The sequence below is a fragment of the Lagopus leucura genome, unplaced genomic scaffold (assembly GCF_019238085.1).
Source record: "Lagopus leucura isolate 7727_CA_CO unplaced genomic scaffold, USGS_WTPT01 Super-Scaffold_100016, whole genome shotgun sequence".
Classification (NCBI taxonomy): Eukaryota; Metazoa; Chordata; class Aves; order Galliformes; family Phasianidae; genus Lagopus; species Lagopus leucura.
The window spans coordinates 16505491-16527055 of record NW_024962270.1 but is presented as its reverse complement, the minus strand read 5'-3'; the positions used below and the strand labels follow the sequence as shown (position 1 = coordinate 16527055).

The window sequence follows — 21565 nt, the reverse complement described above, 5'->3', positions numbered from 1 at the left end:
AGAGCAAACATGATCAACAAAGGTGATGCTAGTTATGAAAGAAGGGAAGAAATATGGTATGTTTTATTATTTCATTTGATATGGAAAAAAATGTGGATGTTGTCTAAGTTTGGTTTTTTTTTTAAGCAACGTTAGCTTTTAGCATCAGGAGAATCTGGTCTAGATGATCTAGTCAGCATAAAATTTAAATATACTGTTGTCTTATTTTGATTTTATGTTTATCCATATTGTAAAAATTTTTTTCTGGTTTATAAAAACATTAGGTTCTCTTTGATACTTCATGGTTAATCAGTAACCATTGGATTAATGTTACTATGCTGCTGTGTTTTAGGGAATGGTACCATTTGTATTTGTTGGAACCAAGGATAGCATCACTAACGCAACTGTTCTTCTGGATTATCATCTTAATTATTTAAAGGTGAGGATAAAACTGCTTTTCTGCTACTGTAATTTTTCTAATACTTAAGGTAAGAGGAGGATGATAAACAAAATCTGTTCGGGCCCCAAAGGCTTTTGAAAAATTGATATTCTATCCAGTCAATCTAAAAAGGCTTATTGTAAAAGCCACAGTGGTTTTTTGGTCTTGGTTCTTGGTTTGGCTTTTGGCTTGTTTATTTTTTGAAAGAATTGACTATCAAAAGGGTGGAATAAAAATACGTGGTTTTTTAGAATGCACAAGCAATGGAGTAAGAAACAGAAGAAAAATCAATCTCAAATACAAGGAAGAGAGAAATCCCATTTCTTTAAGTATTGAAGGGGCTTGACAGTGTCCTAATTGGAGTAGGTGAGCCTCAAAGATGCCTTCCAACCTCAGTTGTTCTCTGGTGGAGGTGAAACTTTTTTGGGTTTTATAAATAGATTTCTCAATTTAGAAAGAAAAAAGGAGGAAAAAAAAAAAAGGAAAAAAAAAGGAACAAAAAGAAAAAAAACAAATGAGAGAGAATAAAGGTTGCTACCAGCTGTTGATATTAACTAGGCAACTTCTCAGTGTGTAACAGAAGTGCTTTCTAAGCATGTTGCTGTCAATAGCTCCTGTTTGTGTATCTTTTCTAGTTGTTACGTGTGTTCAGAAGTTCCATGTGCCAACTGTCTTTCTGCGTCTGAGTTACAGCACTTTGTGTTCTATGCTTTGATGCTTCTTTATGTCCCTGATACTGTTATAGTTAGCTAGAATTTAACAACAATATAACGTCCAGGCATTTATATGAAACCATGCTATTACATCATTTGTTTACATCAATTGTTTAATTTTCCTGTTTTCTGTATGCAAGAATAGGAAGCTTGTGGTGAAATCTTACCTGAAGTTTACACCATGCTGTTGTTGGGACAGTATGAATGGTTATTACTGTATAAAAAAATAAAAGATGTGAATTTCACTGTATATTTAACATTTTCATAACTATACAACAGATTATTCTCGAAGAATGAAATAGATTATCATCAGAAACACTTCTGGTTTTGTCCTGATAAATGCAGTTGGATCATCACATATGGTTACATCTGACTTTGTTATGCTTGTGTTTCCATAGGAGGTGGACCAGCTACGTTTGGAAAGATTGCAGATTGATGAGCAGCTTCGACAGATCGGAGCTACTTCTAGGCCGCCACCAAATCGTACAGATAAAGAAAAAGGATATATGACTGATGAAGGTCCAGGGCTCGGAAGAGGTAGTCGACCTTACAGAAACAGAGGGCATAGCAGACGTGGTCCAGGCTACGCTTCGGGTAGGTAACTAGAAACGTGCTTACAGTTTTCATAGTAGCCAATTAGATATTGCTTTCTTGAATCCTGTTCTATTAGTAGTTAATTCTTTGGAAACATGAGTGTTCAATGAGAAATTCAATTCATATTAAGTAATGAAATTTGAAGACTGTTTAATGGCTTTTTTGCTGTAGAAAATATGCTGAAATGAAATTTACTGCTAATATTTTCACATAGCTTCTGTCTCTAAGAGCACGTGTATGTATAAACTGTTTAGGGCAGAGATTGTTATTTTATCTGTATTTTAACCAGTTTTTAGTGGTGCCTTGGTTTTCCATTTCCCTCTAAGAGGATATCTTTGTATAAATAAAAATAAAATCAGAAAAGATATTGTATGCAGTTCAATTTACAGGAGTGCTTACCACATATTAAGTTCAATTTGTGTTTTTTTTTTTTTACTAGAAGAGCATAGTCAAGAAAATAAGCTTGTTCTTTTAAACTTTAAGTTATTAATGGATAGTTTTGGGATCTTAACTTCAGAGCTGTTTGTAACCTCAGTATCCAGAATAAAGGCCTGCTGATATTTGTCCTGACTGAAAGGCCTGTATGAGCTTGGTAAGACAATTCAGGAATACATTCAATGTAGCAGAAGACCAGTGTTTTTCTGTAGAAGCCCCTTTATGATTTTTTCAAAAAGATAAAGGCTGACATGGCTAAGAAGTGTTATATGAAAGTAAGATTGGGATAAAGAATGAAACTATCAGCAAAGTGATCTATTAGCTACAAAAATTACAGAGTTGACAGTATTTTCAGTCTGATACATTTCTAGCCTTTTTTTCCCCATTTTAATAAAGGAGTATTGGGTGTGGGCTGAGACAGGACAAGTTAAATTCAGGAATTCAGTCTCTTTTAAACCTGACTAGACTTACTACATTTGCACAACAGACCTAATAATTGATAAGACTATTAAAACCAAGTAACCATGAAAGTGTGGTGCACAACTTAAACTGATGTGTACTTCTGATTTATTGAACGTACCTGTATTGACTTTCTGGAGAAGTACATCTGTGTTAGAGATTGGGAAACAAGAATTCCAAAATTGTTGAAAACTAAAATTTTCAAGTGTATGTATGTTTTTTTTGTTCTGTTGTAATAGTGAGCTACAGTGGCACACTTTGGATTTTTTTTTTTTGTATCCTTTTGATAGGAACTAATTCTGAAGCATCGAATGCTTCTGAAACAGAATCTGATCACAGAGATGAACTTAGTGATTGGTCATTAGCCCAAGCAGAAGAGGAACGAGACAACTACCTTCGCAGAGGAGATGGACGAAGACGTGGAGGTGGTGCAAGAGGGCAAGGAGGGAGGGGTCGTGGAGGATTCAAAGGTAAATCTAGACTTAATTCTGGAGAAGGTCAGTGTTGGTATTCTTAAGCAAAGTTCTCTCAGCCTCTTGTTTCACGTAATGTACTTCAACACCCTAGCCTTCCCAGAAGCCCTCTTTTGAATTCTCTGCACTTTGTCAGTCTCTTTAAACTAAACACTTAGTATGTGTACTGAATGTTGAGCAGAAGGGAAATCCCTTCTTTTGACTTGCTGACTACACGTAGTAACACAAGTCATTATTCAGCTGGCTGTCACTGCTGTGATAGCATGCTTATGTCTATTCGAGTTGTTGTCCAGCAGACTACCGTAGCTCCTCCTCTGGAGCTGCTGTATAGGCAGTCTGTCTACAACAGACACTGTTGGATGGAGTTACTCAGAAGCTGTGGGACTTCAAGTTCCTCTTTAATGTTAATGAGTTTCCAGTCAGCCAATTCCTTCAGCTCACGGAGGTCCTTATAATTGGCAGCCCTAAACTCCAAGTACATAAGCCACTGCCCAGAGTTTGTCATAAGGAGACTTGCTGAGAAGGCATTCTGAGGTCCTTTCATGCATTCTATAACAAGTTTCTTCCCTATATGAGTTAGTTGTGATTGTTTCATATAATTTGCTCTCCTAACACGTGTCTTGACTTATGCTTGTGGGTTATGTCACTACTTACAGAGGTCAAGAAATCAAATTCTGTTTTGGCAGTGTATGTAAAATGTCTTAGAATCTTACACATTCCTATCATTTATATTCCCATCTTCTTGTATTTGGTTTCCATGCAATAGGGTTATATAAATTTGGAATTTACATGTCGAATGGAAAAGGCGAAACAAAAGTAAAATGGGTGAACTCATTGGAGTTAAATTTTCTTTACTGGTGTGATTTTTTTCATTGAATACACTTAAAATAATTATTCTACAACTTTGCATATTTTTTGAAATGCTTTTTCAAATTATGGATATTGCTTGGTTCAACAAGATTTTTTTCCAGAAAAAAAGGAATACAGTATTAGAGAGTCATTACAGAGACTGTGATATGTTAAATTGTACTTAAGTTGATTGTGTCTTTCTGTCCTGTGGCTGATCATGTGGTAAGACATCTTCAGTTGCCTTCAGGTGGTGGTCTTTCTTAAACTCTACTGTTTTAAGTGCTATGGTTTTTGTCTACTGTGATTTACCACCTGAGAAGATCTTCTGTGGTGATTCTTCAGTCATACTTGAAGAACTGTTGCTGTTCTATCGAGGGTATTTTTTAATGTTCTTTAGGATGGAAACTTGGGAGTAATTACCTGTTACTGCATTTTTTTAAATAAAATTCTACATCCTTATTGAGAAACATAGTTAATTCTTTTTGCAGGAAGTGATGAGCAGTCACGAACAGATAACCGTCAGCGTAATTCAAGAGATGCGAAAGGGAGAACAGCAGATGGATCTCTACTGGTAATTTTTATCTTCTTAGAACTACGCAGTGGTTAAAATTTCGTGATCGTTATATACTAACAGTAGATTCTTCAGAACAGCAGCCGACATGGGAGCCTTGTGGTTCCTCATTTTCTAATCGTGTTTACAAGAATAGCCGTGTTCTGTATTTTTTAGCATTCATGCTACCTGATACATCAAGATGCAGCTACCTAATGTGGAGGATGCTTTGGAGGTCTTTGTTTTGCTATCAGTCTCTGAAAGTACTAAGTGGCATTGTTTGATTTTTATTTTTATTTTTTTTTTTCAGCTCAAACTGACCACGAATTGACTGATAGTTTAGAGCTTATTTCCTGAGCTTAGTTTTCCCTTGGATTAAAACTCTGCTTCTGAGCCCTGAGGTTTTACTAGGCAGCTTTATTGTATCTTTATAATTATTAGCCTATAATTCTTTTTTTCTTTTGAGATGTTGTCTACTCTTGTTTTTATCTTTTCAACACAAGCAGTGTAACTGAGGAAAAAGAATGCTTAAGCAGAAAGGTATGTGTATTGCAGCCATAATCTCCAGAGAAATTAAGTATGCAAATGAAGAAACAGTTCAAGTCACATACTGGAAGTACTTATATTTTTATAAGGATACTGGTACAGTTTTTCAAGTGCATTTCACTGGGCAAAGTTAGGTATATACTTGAAGTTTCCCTAAACGGAAACTGTTCTCGCTTTGTGTGCAATGTGCAGACCTTCAACCATCTCTTACTGCATAGGATGAGTTACACTGGGAGGAGAAAATGAGTAGTTGCCACCTTTTGCATGGTGTTACAGGGAGTTCTGATGAGATTCAGATGAATCTTTTTGGCTAATCAGCAATTGACTTTATTGTTAATAAGCTGTTACCTACTTTAAGTAGGTAAAGGAGGACGAAGTAAATGAAGGCAAATGTTGATACTGGGGAAAAAGAAAGAAAGAAAATCATCAGTCATAATTTTTTTTTCTGTTGCTCTGAGATTTAGAGGTAATTTGTTTTAAGTTAGTACTGAAATATGCTTGAAACCTGACAAATCAAATCATAAAACCTTCTTGTAGTATTTTAAGTAATAAGCTAGAAGTAGCACTAAGGGATTACCTCCTACAAGTTAGAAACATTTAATGCTTATTTGAGTGTTCATAAAATGTGGCTATTTATAACAGTCATGTCAGTCTTGTTGGTGGATTCAGTGACTTTTTTTTCAGGCTCAAAAGGTGCATGGGTAGGTGACTTTTTATTGTTGATACCATTTCATGATTTTTCTAGAACTCTTTTTTTCAAAATGCTTCTATACAACTCAAACCTTGAATTTTTAAAAATGAAATGATGTTTCAGAGTTACATGTACTGAAAGTTCTTCAACTTCTTGCACGTACACTTTTTCTTCCAGTCTCGGGAGGGTGTGAGTGCAGGGAATGCCTTTCAAAGGCTAGGTAGTCTAGAGTGTGAGGTGGCTTTTTTGTGTGTGTGTTTCAAGGAACATGGCTTTTTCAAACAAACATAATCATGTGGTGCCTGTTTTCAGCTAGTTGTATTTAACAAAGCCTTAAGGATCTGGCACTACTTTTCTGACTTTAATAAAAAGCTCTCCTTCCTGGCTGCAAAGGTTGCAAGTACGTAAGGGGTAGACAAAAGGAGGAGAATGCTTTATATAACTCTGACTTGTTCCAGATCAGAATTGACTGCAATAATGAAAGGAGTGTTCACACTAAAACATTACAGAATACCTCCAGTGAAGGCAGCCGGCTGCGCACAGGTAAAGAACGTAATCAGAAGAAAGAGAAAGCGGACAACGCAGATGGCCAACAGCCGCTGGTGAACGGAGTACCCTAAACTGCATAAGTCTGAAGTCATATTTCCTATACTGTTCAGTAATTCCTATTCCACGTTAGAGAAACTTGTTAGGCCAAAGACAAATAGTAGGCAAGATGGCGCAGGGCATGAAATGAACATGTGTTCTCTGTTAGCCTTTTTTTAACATCAACAGTATGCAGTTGTTTTCAGAATAAAAAGTTATTAAAATATTTGCATAAAAAATACCTGAATTTCCGAAAATCGCTTTCAAGTACATATTGCACTTCAAACAATTAAAGAACCTTTTTTGTTTGTTTTAAAAATACTGAGCTGTGCATTGGTAAACTTTCTGTTCAGTTGTACCATTTTAACGCACTGGGTCAAAATCACTGCTCAATTTCAATTCTCAGAATAAATAGTGTTTGCAGTAATCAAATTGGCTTCTGTTTTCAATCTAACTTACAAGTTCTTCATGAAATGCTATGTCGTTTTATGTCCTGTGTCACGTTCTGGTCCACCTTTTTCAGTATTTTAGTGGACCCTGAAATATGTGTGATGTAACAGTTGTCATTTTCATTAGCAAAAAAAGTTGTATGATCTGTGCCTTTTTTATATCTTGGCAGGTAGGAATACTATATTTGGATGCAGAATTCAGGGAAGATGAGTTGGTAACACTAAATGTAAAATATATGTAGCAATCTTTGTCAGATGTTAGTACTTTATAGACAAGTGCATGCTTTCCATAATTTTTTCCTTACATAAACATTGGGTTAGGCAGTTATAAGAATAGGAAATTTATTTTGCACTGAAGATTTGGCGAATAGTGTTACTGAAAAAGGGGTTGTAACTTTTTCTTTGTAGGCAGTATAGATTTTTAAAAAAAAAAAAACTAAAAAAAAACTTTACGTTGTGGAGAACTTAAAGGAAAAAAAAATGAGAAAAAGAAGCAACAACAAAAAAATACAACTCATTGTTACTGAGGGAACAAAAGTAATTTGTTCACATCTAGTAATGTGTGCCTGCTGTTTGGCCAGATGACCAGTTTAAAGCGCTAATGTTTTTCATCCTCCCAAAAAGTTCTGCATTGTTATTTTAATTTGGGGACTATCTCAGGAGAGGTAGAAAGAAAATCACCGTCCTGAAAAGTCCTGGTGTAGTAACTGGAGATGCTGTGGTTGGAACAAATCCATCATACTTTGAGGTACAAGGTCTGAATTACCAGCCCATTGGAATGAGATGCAGAATTTGATCCAAAGTATAGTGGTACACTAGGGAAGGGTGGGAAGTAGTGGGAGGAGCTGTGCTTTCTTTTATTTTTCATCACACGTTATGCTTAATGGGCACAGCTATGTAAGTACCTCCGTTTTAATCCATTTTTTTAATTCTAATTACTCCAGAATGAGAGCCACTCATTATGTACAGAATTGTACAAACTTGACCTTGCCTCTGATGTATTTTGTGAGTTTTGTTTCTCTGCTTCCTACATTCACTGTTTTCCTTGCATACAGGTGAGAATACTAAAAATGGCAACAAACTGCACATGATTTAACAAATATAAAAATGTCTTAAAAAGTATTGCCAAACATTAATGTTGATTTCTAGTTATTTATTTTGGGAATGTATAGTATTTGAAAACAGAAATTGGTACCTTGCACACATCATCTGTAAGCTGTTTGGTTTAAAATACTGTAGATAATTAACCGAGGTAGACTGACCTTGTAATGTAACTGCTCTTGGGCAATATTCTCTGTACATATTAGCTACAACAGATTGGATTTTATGTTGACATTTGTTTGGTTATAGTGCAATATATTTTGTATGCAAGCAGTTTCAATAAAGTTTGATCTTCCTCTGCTAACTGATGTTGATGCAATCCTTATAAATGATTGCTTTAAAAAAATCTCAAGGCAAGTAGAGAATATATTTCTGTTTAGACCTTAGCTGTAGCCTTTGATACTTCCACATTCTAGAAGAATTCTGAAGTATTACCAGTTTTCAAAAATATGGCACGTAATGCTCAAGAAAACTTTCTCATTATGAAATGGTACAACATCTGTTGATTTGTCACACTATGTGCACCATATCTATTAAAATTAGTGGTGAGTTTACTAAGGTGTTAACTAGGTTAAATGTGAGGTTAAAATACATTTCTGACTAATTAGTCACGTTCCATTTTCAAGTGCATTTTGGAATTATGACCTTTCAGTATTTGTGTACTTAACATGTATCCCTTTCAATTCAAATTCTAGTGTTTTTAAATGTTATTAAATTTCAACAAATTAAACTGTGAATCTAAATGTTTAGTTTTATTTTGAAAAATCATGTGATTGTTTAAAAAAAAAAAAAAAAAAAAAAACAACTTGAAAGTACAACAAATGTATGATCCTTGAGTGCAGGTCTGTCCTATTGGTAACTTATAAAGTATGATCGAAGGAATTAAAATTATTTTGAAAATAAAGTTCTTTAAACAGAGTGGGGGTATTTGTGAATGATGGCAGTTTAAATTCAATAGGGTTAACCTCAAAGCCTTATAAATGAACAAATGTTAATGAAAGTAGAAAGTCTGTGTTTACTTTCTGTATTGAATGCGTTTTTGCTAATATTGTTGGGTAGTCAAGATTCTCAGAATTTGCTTAAAATACTGTCAGGAATCAATTTTCTCAGGAAAAGACCCTTTCTGTCTTGATGGTAGACCTACTCGATGAGTATTTGTGAGTTCAAGAAGCAAATCAATGAACCTGAGTATGGAAACTTTTTAGATGACCTATTTGTGGGTTGGCTTTTTTACCGTTTTGTGTCACTAAAATATAATGTTCTTTGCTTGTCCATTTCAGCAGGCCAAAAACAAGTAAAGTGCTGCAGGTAAGTTGAGTGAGTAGACTCTGTTCTTTGTAGGAACACTTACTGTGAAAGGTAACTTATTTTTCTGAGCTGCAGCATATCTTCTTCAAAACTCATGCATCGAATATTAAAGGGGAATAGATTGAGTAGTTGGCAGTGTACTCGCAGTGTATTCCACAGTTGCTTCAGGAGCCCTGATGTGTGGTTGTGGTAAGTGGTGTTCTGTATTAAACAACAAAAGGAAAGGTGAGTCTCAGGGTTTCTTAACTATGTGTATTGTTGAAGACTTTCTTGAAGCAGTAGCAGCTGTAATAGTAGAACTGAGTGTTTTGATGCTGATAATGTTATTTAATGTAGTTTTTTCAGTTGCATGATGAGTTTACCATCAACTTGAACATAACAGTTACATTTTCATCTTAAAAAAATGCTAGTCAGAAGCTTCTCCAGCTGTGTTCGCATCCATTAAATCACAGTGGCTAGAAGAAATGTAATATCTGAATGTATAGGGCGTCTTTATGTATGCTATGAAAATTGATGCTAGTTCTTCAGAGTTAAGTGTTCTGAACGGAATCTGGTTTAGTCTACAGGGTTGTGCTGTCATGAGTTTCACTGAAGTCAAGTCAGTTTCACGTTATGTTTTCATACTTACTTACAGTAGAAGGGCTTGTCTTCACTGCAGTAGCTCTCCACTCTCTGGAAGTATGAGTTTTTCACGGCAGCCTGGGGATCTTATGCCCACAACAAGTAATGAATATTTCTATTCCTAACAGTCATTCTCAGCTGTACCTCATGTTTGCCACTTCTGCTTGCATGATACATGGATCACTGATCTTGAGCAATTCCTGATGGAGATAAATAACACTAAATTGAGTATGGACTGGTTACTACTGTGTTGGGTTTTTTTATTATTTGAAGCCTGTTTTAAAGAAATGTTTAAAGTAATTTCTAAGTGCCCTATGAAACTGAATCATAAGAAAAAAAAAAAAGCAACAATTACAGATGAATTTTTTAAGTTTCTAGTGGAGGTTCAATAAGACAAGATTCTTTCTCATGTTTTTGCTCTGAATAAAAGAAACCGATTTCCAATAAATGCAGGTAATTTAAACAAAACTAGCATCTCGTAGGTGTAGTCTCTAAATGATGAGGAACTATTGTAGAAGTGCTAATAGTGAAAATTTGTTTGAGGTCATATTGGGGGGTATTTTTTGCTGATGGATTTAGTCTATACTCAAGGCTCAAGTTAGATTTAATAAAATCAATTGTCTGTTTTGAGGAGTGTATTTTAATGGCATGAGGTATCCTTTACCTGGTCTGCATATGTGTCTATTAGATGGTATCCCTGTATTGTATGTTAGTGGCACAAATGTAATCTTAACTTAGTGAGTTAAAAGACTGAGTCTTCTAGCAGTCTGCTCCTTGGGAGGCTGACTTTTTCAAACCACATATGCAGCTTCTTTTTCTGGTCTGTCAAACATTAGCTTCAGTTCCACATCTACACTGTTCTGAGCTACATCATAAGGAACATGTAGTCCATTGTGACGAGGAGGTTTGATTCTGTGTGGAGTTGCAGAGGATAGCCGTGATCTTACTGATCCAATTGTAGAAGAAAGCATAAGGAAAGTATGTTGGGGAGAAACTATAATGGGTGTCCTGAGAATTAGATTCCTATTCTCTTTAAAAAAAAAAAAAAAAAAAAAAAAAAAAAAAAGCTGCCAGATGTAAAGTTTCTCCCTGGGACAACAAATGTATGTTACTGTACAGGTTAGGTATGTTCAAAGTGCGAGGAAGTGTTCCTCATTTAGCAGCAGCAGCTCAGACAGCAGGCCCTTCAAAGGACAATACCTGCGTAAAACACAACTGTTCTGTTCTCTGTACAGCACTTAAGAAAATAGGGTTCTGTTCCCTTACCAATGCTAACCAAATCCCTGGTTTAAGCTGTCTTAATACATGGTATAGTGATTGAAAAAGATCTTTTAGTGTTTCAGAACAGGAGCAGCAGGCAGTGAAACATAGCATCTGGTGCAGCAATCTTCTGGGGGTGGTTGGAGGTGTAAAACCCAACTTGAGTTAAATTGATACAAATGACTTCAGGATTTTAAAATATTTTTATCCATTATATCTCTCTTTTTTTTGTCACCTTTTTTAAAATGTTTTTATTTAAAGCATTTCATATTCTCTGATGTTGGGAAAACTGAAGAACTCTGTAAGCTAAACTAGAATTCTGTTGTAAGCTTCCGACAATTTTGAATTCTTCAGTGCTCGTTCTGTTCACTAAGTACAAATTAGAATACTTGGCTACAAGTGATCTTTCAAGGTGTTATTATCTAGCTCTGAGATACTTTGAAGAGATGTATTTCCCTGTCCCCCCCACAGTCCCGATTTAACAAGCTGCCTCCCTGTAAGCTCAAAAATGAGTAATTTATTCAGAATCACTTCTTATCACCAAATGTTTTGTTGAATTTAGCCTCCTTATTTGGGAGGAGGGTAGCAGACATTCTGCTCCGTGCAGCAATCTGTCATGTTTGTTGTAGTGCATAAGTGCAAAGCTAAAAGATCAGAAGTTTCTGTGTGTAACCACATGCCTTATTGCGTTTGGTTTATTACAGTAATGCTGCAAGAAGGAATTGGCACTCATCTGGCATGGAACTATGTCATATTGATACTGCTTCATAGCATCAGTTCATGTGAGTTTTCACGGTGAAAAGTGACTTCATAGAAGCAAGTAACATGCCTATAAAGCTACAGTCTTGTTGTCTTGGCATCGATTGGAAAATACTGAAGAGCGTGACAAAGTTAGGCACTCAGATGGGATTGATCAGAGTCCTGTCACTTGAATACAGCAAATGTTTTTTCAAGAACTGTAGTTCCCACTGATGTTTGTGCCTGTGAGAAATGTGCTGCTTGTTGCATCCTGGGTAATACACCTGTCTTGCTTTAATTTGTTTGTTGATTTTTTTTTTCCCACTTACACTACATTTTACATGATACAGTTGTTGTTCCTAAAACCTGTTGGGATCTGATATTTGCTTACTGCAGCAGGTGGCTCAAAATAGTTAATGATTATTTTTGTTAAGCTGTTAACTTGCATTCAAATGAAGTTAAATGTCATCTGAAATGCACTTAAAGTATCAGCCCACACATTAAGCTTGCTGTTAATCCTTCATGCTTTGAGAATCCACATCTGAGGCATCTTCTTGTTGAAGAGCTATCAATTTGCTGCAAAACTCATTGTAAAATGCTTTTGCAGTACCTAGATCAGTAAGTCATTCTGTTCGCAAATAAGCAAAAACATCTTTAATAGGTATGCATGTATGAAATCTAATATAGATACAAATGTGATTGGCAGTGTCTATTACATGGTTTGTCTCTTTAAGCCAAGTTTGATATGGTTTAATAAGGTGAGGGAGTAGTAAGAAAGACAATTGTGGTCATCTTTTCAGGTGTTACTTATCAAACTGATTGCCAGATACATCATTGCATGAACTTCCTAGGAAGTTATTACAAAACTTATTTCAAACTTTGTTTGAAACCTGAATTCCTTTAAAATTTCTAACTTGATCATCAAGGCTGGTGGAGAAACAGTGATGTATCTGCTAATGTGAAGTTTGTTGGTCAGTTTCCTGTTAAACATTCATCTCAGTCCCTTTTTTTGATGTGAATTCAATTATGCCTATGATGCTTCTTTTTCCTAAGACTGTCACATGGCACTGAAAAAGTAAATTGTGCCCCAAGACAAATAGAGCATTTATGTACTTGGAACTAACGGTGTTCCTTGCTTGAGAATAACTCCAAAAAACAAGCAAACAAAAAACCCTTAAGTTATTTGAATACATTAGGTTTTGGTTAGGCACTGTAGAACTGTGAAATGCCTTTCAATAAATTGTCACTGAAAGCTCTTACAGTTCTGATTATGTAAGTTTTTCCGGGGGGGGGGAAGGCAAATAGTAATTCTGAGTTCTTCCACACTGTAAAATAGTTGACTTCTAGCGGAGTCCCCCTGTGACTTTTACTTCTGCTTTGATAAAAAAAAAGGTAGAGTGAGACAACAAGGCTTACTGATTATACTTTCCTCAAAGCAGTATAGTTGTAAGGTGATTGAGAAGTCTTGAAATCTTTCGATGATGAGCTGGGAACCAGAGGTAACAGGAGAAGGCAGCAGGGAACTAGGTGAAAATACTTAAAAGTAATTAAGGAGTTCTCCTCTAAGAAGGTGGCAGGACCAGCTTCCCAGTTGAAGTGCTCTACAGCAATACATGCAGCTTGGGAAACAAAGAGAAAGCCACCATACTACCAAAAAAACATGGCATAGTTGCTGCCCTGAATCCTGGTAGGGTGATTCCCATGACTGTGGTGTGATTATCAATATCTACAAGCTGTTCAGAAGAGACAGGGAAGGAAGGGGGAGGGAGGCATTGCCCCCTACATCAAGGAGAGAATGGAGTGTGAAGAGTTGTCCTTGAAGAATGGCCATGAGCAAGTCAACAAGCCTATGGGTGTGAATTAGAGACTTAGGCAACAAAGGGAGCTTTGTGGTTGGGGTCTGCTTCAGGCCACCTCTTGCACCAGAGCCTGTGGAAGCCTTACACCTCCAGCTACAGGAGTTGTTGCAATCACAGGCTCTTGTCCTGGGAGGGCTTCAACTACAGTTGATGATGTGGATGGAAAACACTTGTAGGAGAAAAGCTAGATTATTTTTATTGATTATAATATGGATACAGTATAGTGATTTAATGAAGCATAGTTGTAACCAAGGCAGCAACTTCACAAGATTTGAGATGGTTGTATGCACTTGGTTATTTACTGCAGAGAGAGTAGGGTTAAAAATGCACATACAGGAAGCCCTCTCACTGAGTCAGGAGGCTCAGAGTTGATCCCCTTCTTTTCTGAACTCCTTGAACCGCAGAGATAAAGAGCCACAGTGCAGCTGAATCCCCTCCCAGTCCCGACTTGGTCAGCAGTTTGTGTTGGGCTTGTATGCGTACAAGCAATCTAAGATGCAATCTTTGTGAGGCTAACAAAGCTTACAGTCAATCAAAGATGTAATCTTCGTGAGGCTAACGCAGTCTTAAACAATTGGTCACTTACCAAAGATCTGTATCCTTAAGGTGTCTTGATGTCAGGGTGTAAGGGATCTCTGCGTAAGGTGACCTCAAGAGGTGTCCGTGCTCCAGCAGCCCACAGCCATGCAGGGGAGCTCAAAGGGGCTCTTGTACTTCTCTCTGTTTATGGGGTAAGATGTTTGACTCATAGGTTGCTTTTTAGGCATGTGCTCAATTGGTCCTCAGCTGTTGTACCAGGGGTCTGCTATCAGTTCTTTCAGTCTCTGGTTTGAGACAGGATGATGGTTGTTGGTCTGTTTCAGCAAGAGTATTACGACTACTGCTGTTCATTTTCTTCCTGTACAGGGTCTTGTGAGCAAAATCAGGTTGAAGAATGGAACTGAGGGACAAAGACGGGCAGGGAAGTGGTGAGCAGAAGGAGCCCACTGTCACAGTGATGGAGTTCATGCTCCTGAGGGATATGAGACAGACAAAATCAGGACACTACACTTTAGGAATGCCAGTTGCTTGCTCTTCGGGGGGTGAGTCAACAGAGCTCCCTGGGCATCTGTCACCAAAGACAAGGGAGCAGAACATAAGTGGTGGATCTCTAAGGAAGTTTTCCTTACAAGAGCTCTCCTTCTCTGTAAGAATTCTGGAAAGGCAAGAGACCAGCACAGCTAAACTGGGACTGGTTGGTCAGACTGAAGAGAAAGATTTTTCTCAGGTAGTGGAAGAAGGGACAGGTACCCTGGAAAGAGTGTAGGGTTCTATGGGTCCTGGTGAGATGCATCCTACAGTCTTGAGAGAATTGGCTGACAAAGTCGCAAAGCCATTCGCTATGATATTTCAGAAGTCATGACAGTCCTGAGGAGGCCTTGGTTACTGGAAAAAAGACAATGTCATATCCTTTTTTAAGAAGAGTAGAAAGGATGATCTGAGAACTACCAACCTGTCAGCATCACCCCAGTGCTGGGGAAGTTCACGGAGCAGATCCTCCTGGAAGCTATACTGAGGCACGTGGGGATGTCTTCATGGAGGGCAGGTCCTGCCTGACCAACCTTTTCGCTTCTGCAATGGTGTAACTGTGTCAGCAGGTAAGGGAACAGCCACTGATGTCATCTATCTGGACTTCAGTAAGGCCTTTGACAGTCCCCCACATCCTTCTCTCCAAATCAGAAAGATAGGGATCAAACAGGTGGATTGTTTGATGGGTGAGGAACTATTTATGAGATCCTACCTAGAGGGTGCTGGTCAGTGGTTCAATATCCAGATGAAGACCAGTGAAGTGGTATCCCTAAAGAGTCAGTGTTGGAACCAGTGCTCTTTAATGTCTTCATCAGTGACGTTGATGGTGAGATCAAGCGCACCCTCGGTGCGGTGAAAGAAGAAGGGGAAATTGTTTCCAACTAAAAGGGGAAATTTAGATTGGGTATAAGCAGAAGTTCTGCTTGCATGTATACAACTGTAGTATAGAATTTTCATGTAACCTGCACACTTTATGTGAACAGTAGTGATTTTTTTCTTTTCAATTTCCACGTGAGTTGACTCCTTTATTTAAATTTCATAGTTTTAATTCTTTACTCATTGTGGTTCATGAAGCAGTTTGACGATATAATTGAATGCAATGGAAAGACATCTGTGCTTAACCTCAGTAGCCATGAGCAGTCACAATTCATAATGACTATAAACGCCTTCATAATGAAAAATAATCAGTATGAAAATGTCATTCAATTTAATTAATTACAGATATTTTGATGGTAATGAGCTAATCATTATGAGCTTTCAGGTTTTACATCACCAACTCTTCATGCTTTGGAAAAAAATGAAGTGACAGCCAGCAAACTTATCACGAAACTGAAAGATGCATCTGAAGCTCTTTTAAACTTCTTCAGGCCAGTGAGTAAGTGCCATTTCATCACTGCAGCGCTATTTCTTTCCTCTTCTTCCACCTTACTTTTAGTACAGTTTTTCACTCCTTAACTGTTGGCACTCAGTCTATTTAAAACCCCTCAGTCTGATACTGTAAAATTCACTAGTTCTTATCAAAAATATACTGTTAAATGTGCTGTTTGAACCATCACAAATTTGCTTCAATTGCATTACTTCTGTCTTATAAAACTATCTGTCATCAACGAGCTGACCTAGAAGTGCTGGACAATTTGATGTAGAATTCACCTTCCCATATTTTCTTGCATCCGTTTTGAGTTAGTTTTGTAGTCTGCTTGTGTAAGCATATTTTGCTCAGTAGTAGTCACTCCCATTTCTACTAGCTAAGGAAGGATTCAGGGCCATTAGATAAGACTCTTGAACTGCTGAAATTAATTGATGAGGTGTGCGTTAGTTTCAGAAAACTATTGAGAAAGAAATCAAAATAGAATGTATTTGCTAATAGCAGTAAGAAAGATAAAATCCATGAAATGTGGAGAAAGTGCACAGCATGTACAAAATTGGCAAGCCTGGTTCCAGAATGGTTTCATTGACAAATGCAAGGCAAATATCACTCATCACTGAATACATAACTGCTTAGTAATAACAATGAAGGTCTTGGTGATTTTCTGCCTAGCTCTAAATAAACACTGCGGTCTTGTGAAGTGCCTGACCTCACGTTTAATATAACTGAATTTGACTATCAGTAATGAATGCGATAAAGGTGAAGCTGGCAGTGCAGCCTATCTTGGGAGTAGTAGAACCAAATGATGTTTTGCAGCTTCTGTGGAAGTTTCACGTGAAGGATACTAAGTTTTATAGGAATTAAATCACAGACTGTATGTCAGATCTCTACAGTTTATAAGCCATTTATACGTAACAACGCTTCCCAGGGAAGATCTTATGATTATCCATAAATCTATTTTTAAATAGCAAATTTTAAACTTTACATGTTGTGTTCATTAACTGACTGGGTATCTTAGGTCTTCGCTCATATCAGCTGCTTGTAGAATCATGCAATTAGTGCTGAATGGAGAGATGGTTTGTTGCAATACACTGTATAATCAACCCTTCAAAAATCTAAGACATTTTAATGTTTCTATTTGTTTGATTGGTTTTTTCTTAATTAGAAACAGTGCAGTCAGGAAACTTAGTGTCTTTCAGCTTTAGAAACATGAATAACAAATGTTTTTTAATTCAGTTTTTTAAATGTTTCTTACAGAAAAAAAAGCCAATTATTTAAGATCTCGTATGACATGATTGTAGGTTTTCTCTTGACTTTAAAATAAAGACTGATTAGTTTTTGTGGAAGAATTCTACATGAAAGTCAATGACACTGCTTCTAAACAGACTTCTTCAAAACATGCTAGAAGCATGAAAATAATAGCCTCTCTTTATCTAGGTATTGCTTCTAGAACAGAAATCTTACATTTCACTACTTTTTTTTAAAGCTTGCCGATACAAAGAAAAGCACTCCTTAGTCCCTTGTCATGTAGGAGGGAATATTAATGCAACAGAGTGCTTGGAAAACAGATGTTGTCCTTCCAAAGGCAGACATGAACTGGAATGTTATATCCCGTTTAAAGACAGTAAGTATTCTTCTGTAAATTTTTGCTTCATAGTCAAGTACTTTTCCTGGTACGACAATGTGATTTTTCATTTCTTTTCTCTCCTTTGGTTTCTTGGGTCACCATTCTCTTTGAAGCAAGCTTAAGTGGGCATTTATTTCTGCATAGAAATACAGAAAACAATTCATTGTCTGGGTAGCTTGTAAACCTCAGCACAAAGAACATGTGATGAAATACAAATAGAAGTAGCTACGTCAGCTAGTACAAAGAATAGAGGGAAGGCTTTCTTTGTGGAAATGGAAGGGTGGTGAGTTTAATACAAAGAAGTGAATCTGTGAAAGTGCTATAAAGAAAAGTTGAAGAAATTGGGTGTATTTGTTGAGAAGGAGGTTAAATGGTTATTAAATAGCCATAGAAATCGGTTTGAAGGGTGGTTATTAAGACAAGGAAGCCAAACTGTTTGGTAGGACCAGATGATATGACAGGAAATTGCAACTCGTTGAGGCTTGAGAAATTCAGCTTGGATATTAGGAAATAAAACTTCATTAGAACAGTAGTGAACCTCTTGAACAAGTGTCACAGAGTTATCTCTAGATCTGTCTGCGTCTGATGGGGGACAGCAGGCCCACTGGCCCGAAAAGGGGGGGGTGTCAACAATTTACAGGCTGGTTCTGTGAGTAATGGGGCAGGGGACCCACAGACCCAGGCCCCGGGAAGAGGGAGAGGGTAGGGAGATGGGAGATGGCCCTAAAAACAGAACAGCAGCAACCATCAGAGGAGGAAAGTTAATTTACTGTGTATGATATCAGAATGCAAGATTGCATAATGTAGTACAATATATAACTAGAATTGAGGCTATTAAATGAAATAGATTGAGAGTGTCCAAAACTGAAGACCTCACTCTGAACTGAAGGCAAAACAGCTGGGAAGCACACCTACACAGTGCCAGGCAGTGAGAAAGAGAGAGAGTCTCATGACTTGTCAGGAGCTTTATCTTTCTTTCTGAACTCAAAGTCCTCTGGGGTATGTAGTTCTTCTCTACAGATATTCAGAAAATCAGCGGTCCACAGAAGTGGGGCATTAACTCTTCAGCTCCCCATGCTTTACGTGATGCTATGATGTGGAATACCGACAACAAAAACCATAGAACCAAGACAAGAAGTCATGAGAAAGGAGGTGGCATCACCTTTATTGAGAGTTTTATGACATGGTCACACAAAGACACAGGTTACTTCACCTAATGGCAATAGTAATACTGCTTCAGGCAGAAGACTGGGCTTCAGGGTGTGCAGAAATTCCTTACAACGAAAACTTTTGATAATTGTCTTCTCAAATTCTACCTTTAACATAACGAATGTAATGTTTTACCTTTATTATTTTCTTTAAGCATAGACTTGAAGTGGATGATATTTTTTTCCTCTTATGAGAGAATTCAGCAATCTTGTTTTATATCCCATGGTTGCACAGCACTGTATGGTAAACGCAGCTTCACTAAAAGCGTTGAAACAAATCTTAATTTTTATCTTTTTGTTTCCCTTTTTTTATATAGCATTTAGAAAATGGTGTTGCTTTTTGTTGCGAATTTCCTTCAACAAACTGAAAGATGTACAAAGTTGAAGGCTCTTCTTAGACTCCGTCAGTAAGTTTGGAACAGATCCACCGAGGTCATGTAATCCCATCACTCTCTGCTCAAGTGGGGTCAGCTAGAGGAGCGGGTTTCCTAGGACTCTGTCTAGTCAAGTTTTGAATACATGTCCAAGGATAGAGACAGCACAACCCCTTTGGGCAAACCATTCCAGTCTGTAGCATTAGAATGCAATTACCTGTTAAGAACAATGTCAAATGTTGGAATGGTATTTGAAGACTTGTCATAGACTTGAATAGAAACAGAGCCAAGTGTTACCTTGATTTTTCCAACGTAGTATTTCCTTTTATATTGTATTTTTATGCACTGACAATTTAACTGGAAGACTTCTCAGACAGAGGCAATCTTGCCAGATAAGTTAGTATGTTAGTACAAGTTTACTAAAAAGGAAACCAGAACGTAGAGATTAATGGCTTAGGTATTCTTGATAGAATTTGTCATGCATTGATTTCAGAGATTATATTCAGTTTTCTGGAGCTGACTTAATATGCTTATGAAACCTGAGAAAATATCTGTAAGCTAACAAGAAGTTTGATGTACTTGCTCAAAAGCAAACAGGTGTCAGAACCAAACTTGGAATATTTTCCTGTAGTTGAGCAACACCATGTTCCAGTGCTATGGCAGCCATAAATATGATGCTACTTTTGATAGGAAAAAAAAAAAAAAAGGTACCATTGAACGCAAGGTCACCAGACTCTTAGGTGCACACTGCAGAAATCAAGTGTCTTAAGAATATTGTTCCCTAGTTGTGCTTCCTTAATACACATGAAGGCACACGACTCCAGTGAGAAGAAAAGCTATATAGTGAAAACTCTAGTTGTTTTGCTCATGTTTAGGACATATACTTAATAAGTATATCTAATTTTAATATGTTCTTAAACCCTGACTGCTTGATTCCTTTTATGGTTTGGAAGTAAATTTCAAAGATGGACTATTTTATCAAATTATTTGTAGCTAGCTACTTGAATGTTCCAGGATATACAACATATGTCCAAAGAAAACATCAGCGCTTACTGCCTGGGAGCACATGCTGTTTGCCTTGTAGCAATTGTTGACAGAAGAAGCACTTAACAGACATTAGACTCATGCCACTTGCGTTTCTGTTTTATGGGCATAGGCTGCACACTTGAATGCTTCTCATCTGGGAGTTTTGTCTTTAACTTCAGTAGGAATAAAATAAAGCTTAAAGAAGACGCTGCAAAAGTTTTGATCTGAAGTAGATAAATAGCATTAGTTATCATGATTTTGCTCTATAGGACTGTATATACATCTATGTAAGACTCGTTTGATAAAGGACTACAATTTTTCACATGTTGAGATTACTCATGTGATTATTTCTGAAACTAACCAAACGTTTGGGAGTGTTTGAAATCCAGTGGTCAAATTTGACTTGATCTTTCTAATCTGCATGCTTTTTTAGGATTTGCCCCTTTCCTGTTGTGTTGATGATTGAAATACAGGCATGTCTGTCTTCGAGGCTAATCTCTGTCACCTGTACCTCAACATATGTTTTGGACTTGTTTGTAACTAATACAAACTTCCACTGGTCCTACAGGTCTGCAACTGACATTTCGACTGTTTCTGGTTGGGGCGGTAGGATTTTTAATTTTGGGTTGTGTACCATTATATTGCTGTGCCTGCTTCCAAAGGAGGTAAGAATTAGTACACAAACAACTACTTTTACAGTATACTGCTACTAAATGTCAAGGGTATGGACAGCTGACATACCTAAAGCCAGTGAGCAGAGAAAAGACTGGGGGAAAATAAGCTGAAAAAGTCATATGACATCATGAAAAATAAATCCTTCTATTTTGGAGCTACATAGTCAATTTGACTTCAGAGCAAAAATAAAATAGCATGTTAATGCTCCAGCAGCTATTCTAAAGACTTAGTTATAAAGAATTGGTCTTAGTCCTACTTCCCTTAACTGTGAAGCTGCATGTTGATCATATGGGCTCACAGGCTGCAGGTTAGCAGAGAAATCTCCGCATAAAGGCCTGAATGGAACTTGAACAGTAGTGACTGAATTTGAGTTCAGCTCTGTGGGAGCTGGATCCTGTCTTGGGCACGTTTGCTAGCATATGGAAGACCAGACTTTTGTTCCCTCACTTCTCCCATTTTCTTTCCATTGCCACCATCACCTCCTTTCCACACCTGCTTCCTACCACAGGCCTGACCTGCCTTCATATTTTTATATATATATATATATATAAAAATATGAAGGAAATCGGAAG

General features: G+C 37.2%; 2 protein-coding genes across 3 annotated transcripts in view; both read left to right on the top strand.

Annotated features, from left to right (window-relative positions):
• The window catches only part of FMR1 (FMRP translational regulator 1), a 29325-nt gene extending 22538 nt beyond the window's left edge, over window positions 1-6787 (top strand). The window contains exons 11-15 of one of the 2 annotated variants that reach the window (XM_042876314.1): window positions 332-418; window positions 1530-1725; window positions 2910-3089; window positions 4430-4512; window positions 6187-6787. In XM_042876314.1, coding sequence (XP_042732248.1) covers window positions 332-418; window positions 1530-1725; window positions 2910-3089; window positions 4430-4512; window positions 6187-6348 — 708 coding nt within the window. In that variant the 3' untranslated portion in view covers window positions 6349-6787. The remainder of the gene's footprint in view (window positions 1-331; window positions 419-1529; window positions 1726-2909; window positions 3090-4429; window positions 4513-6186) is intronic. The other variant, XM_042876315.1, reaches the window with a different exon arrangement.
• Window positions 6788-8262: 1475 nt separating this feature from the next.
• The window catches only part of FMR1NB (FMR1 neighbor), a 20817-nt gene continuing 7514 nt past the window's right edge, over window positions 8263-21565 (top strand). The window contains exons 1-4 of the mRNA XM_042876316.1: window positions 8263-11834; window positions 15979-16092; window positions 17570-17707; window positions 20887-20983. Of these exons, the coding sequence (XP_042732250.1) occupies window positions 11669-11834; window positions 15979-16092; window positions 17570-17707; window positions 20887-20983 (515 nt within the window). The 5' untranslated portion in view covers window positions 8263-11668. The remainder of the gene's footprint in view (window positions 11835-15978; window positions 16093-17569; window positions 17708-20886; window positions 20984-21565) is intronic.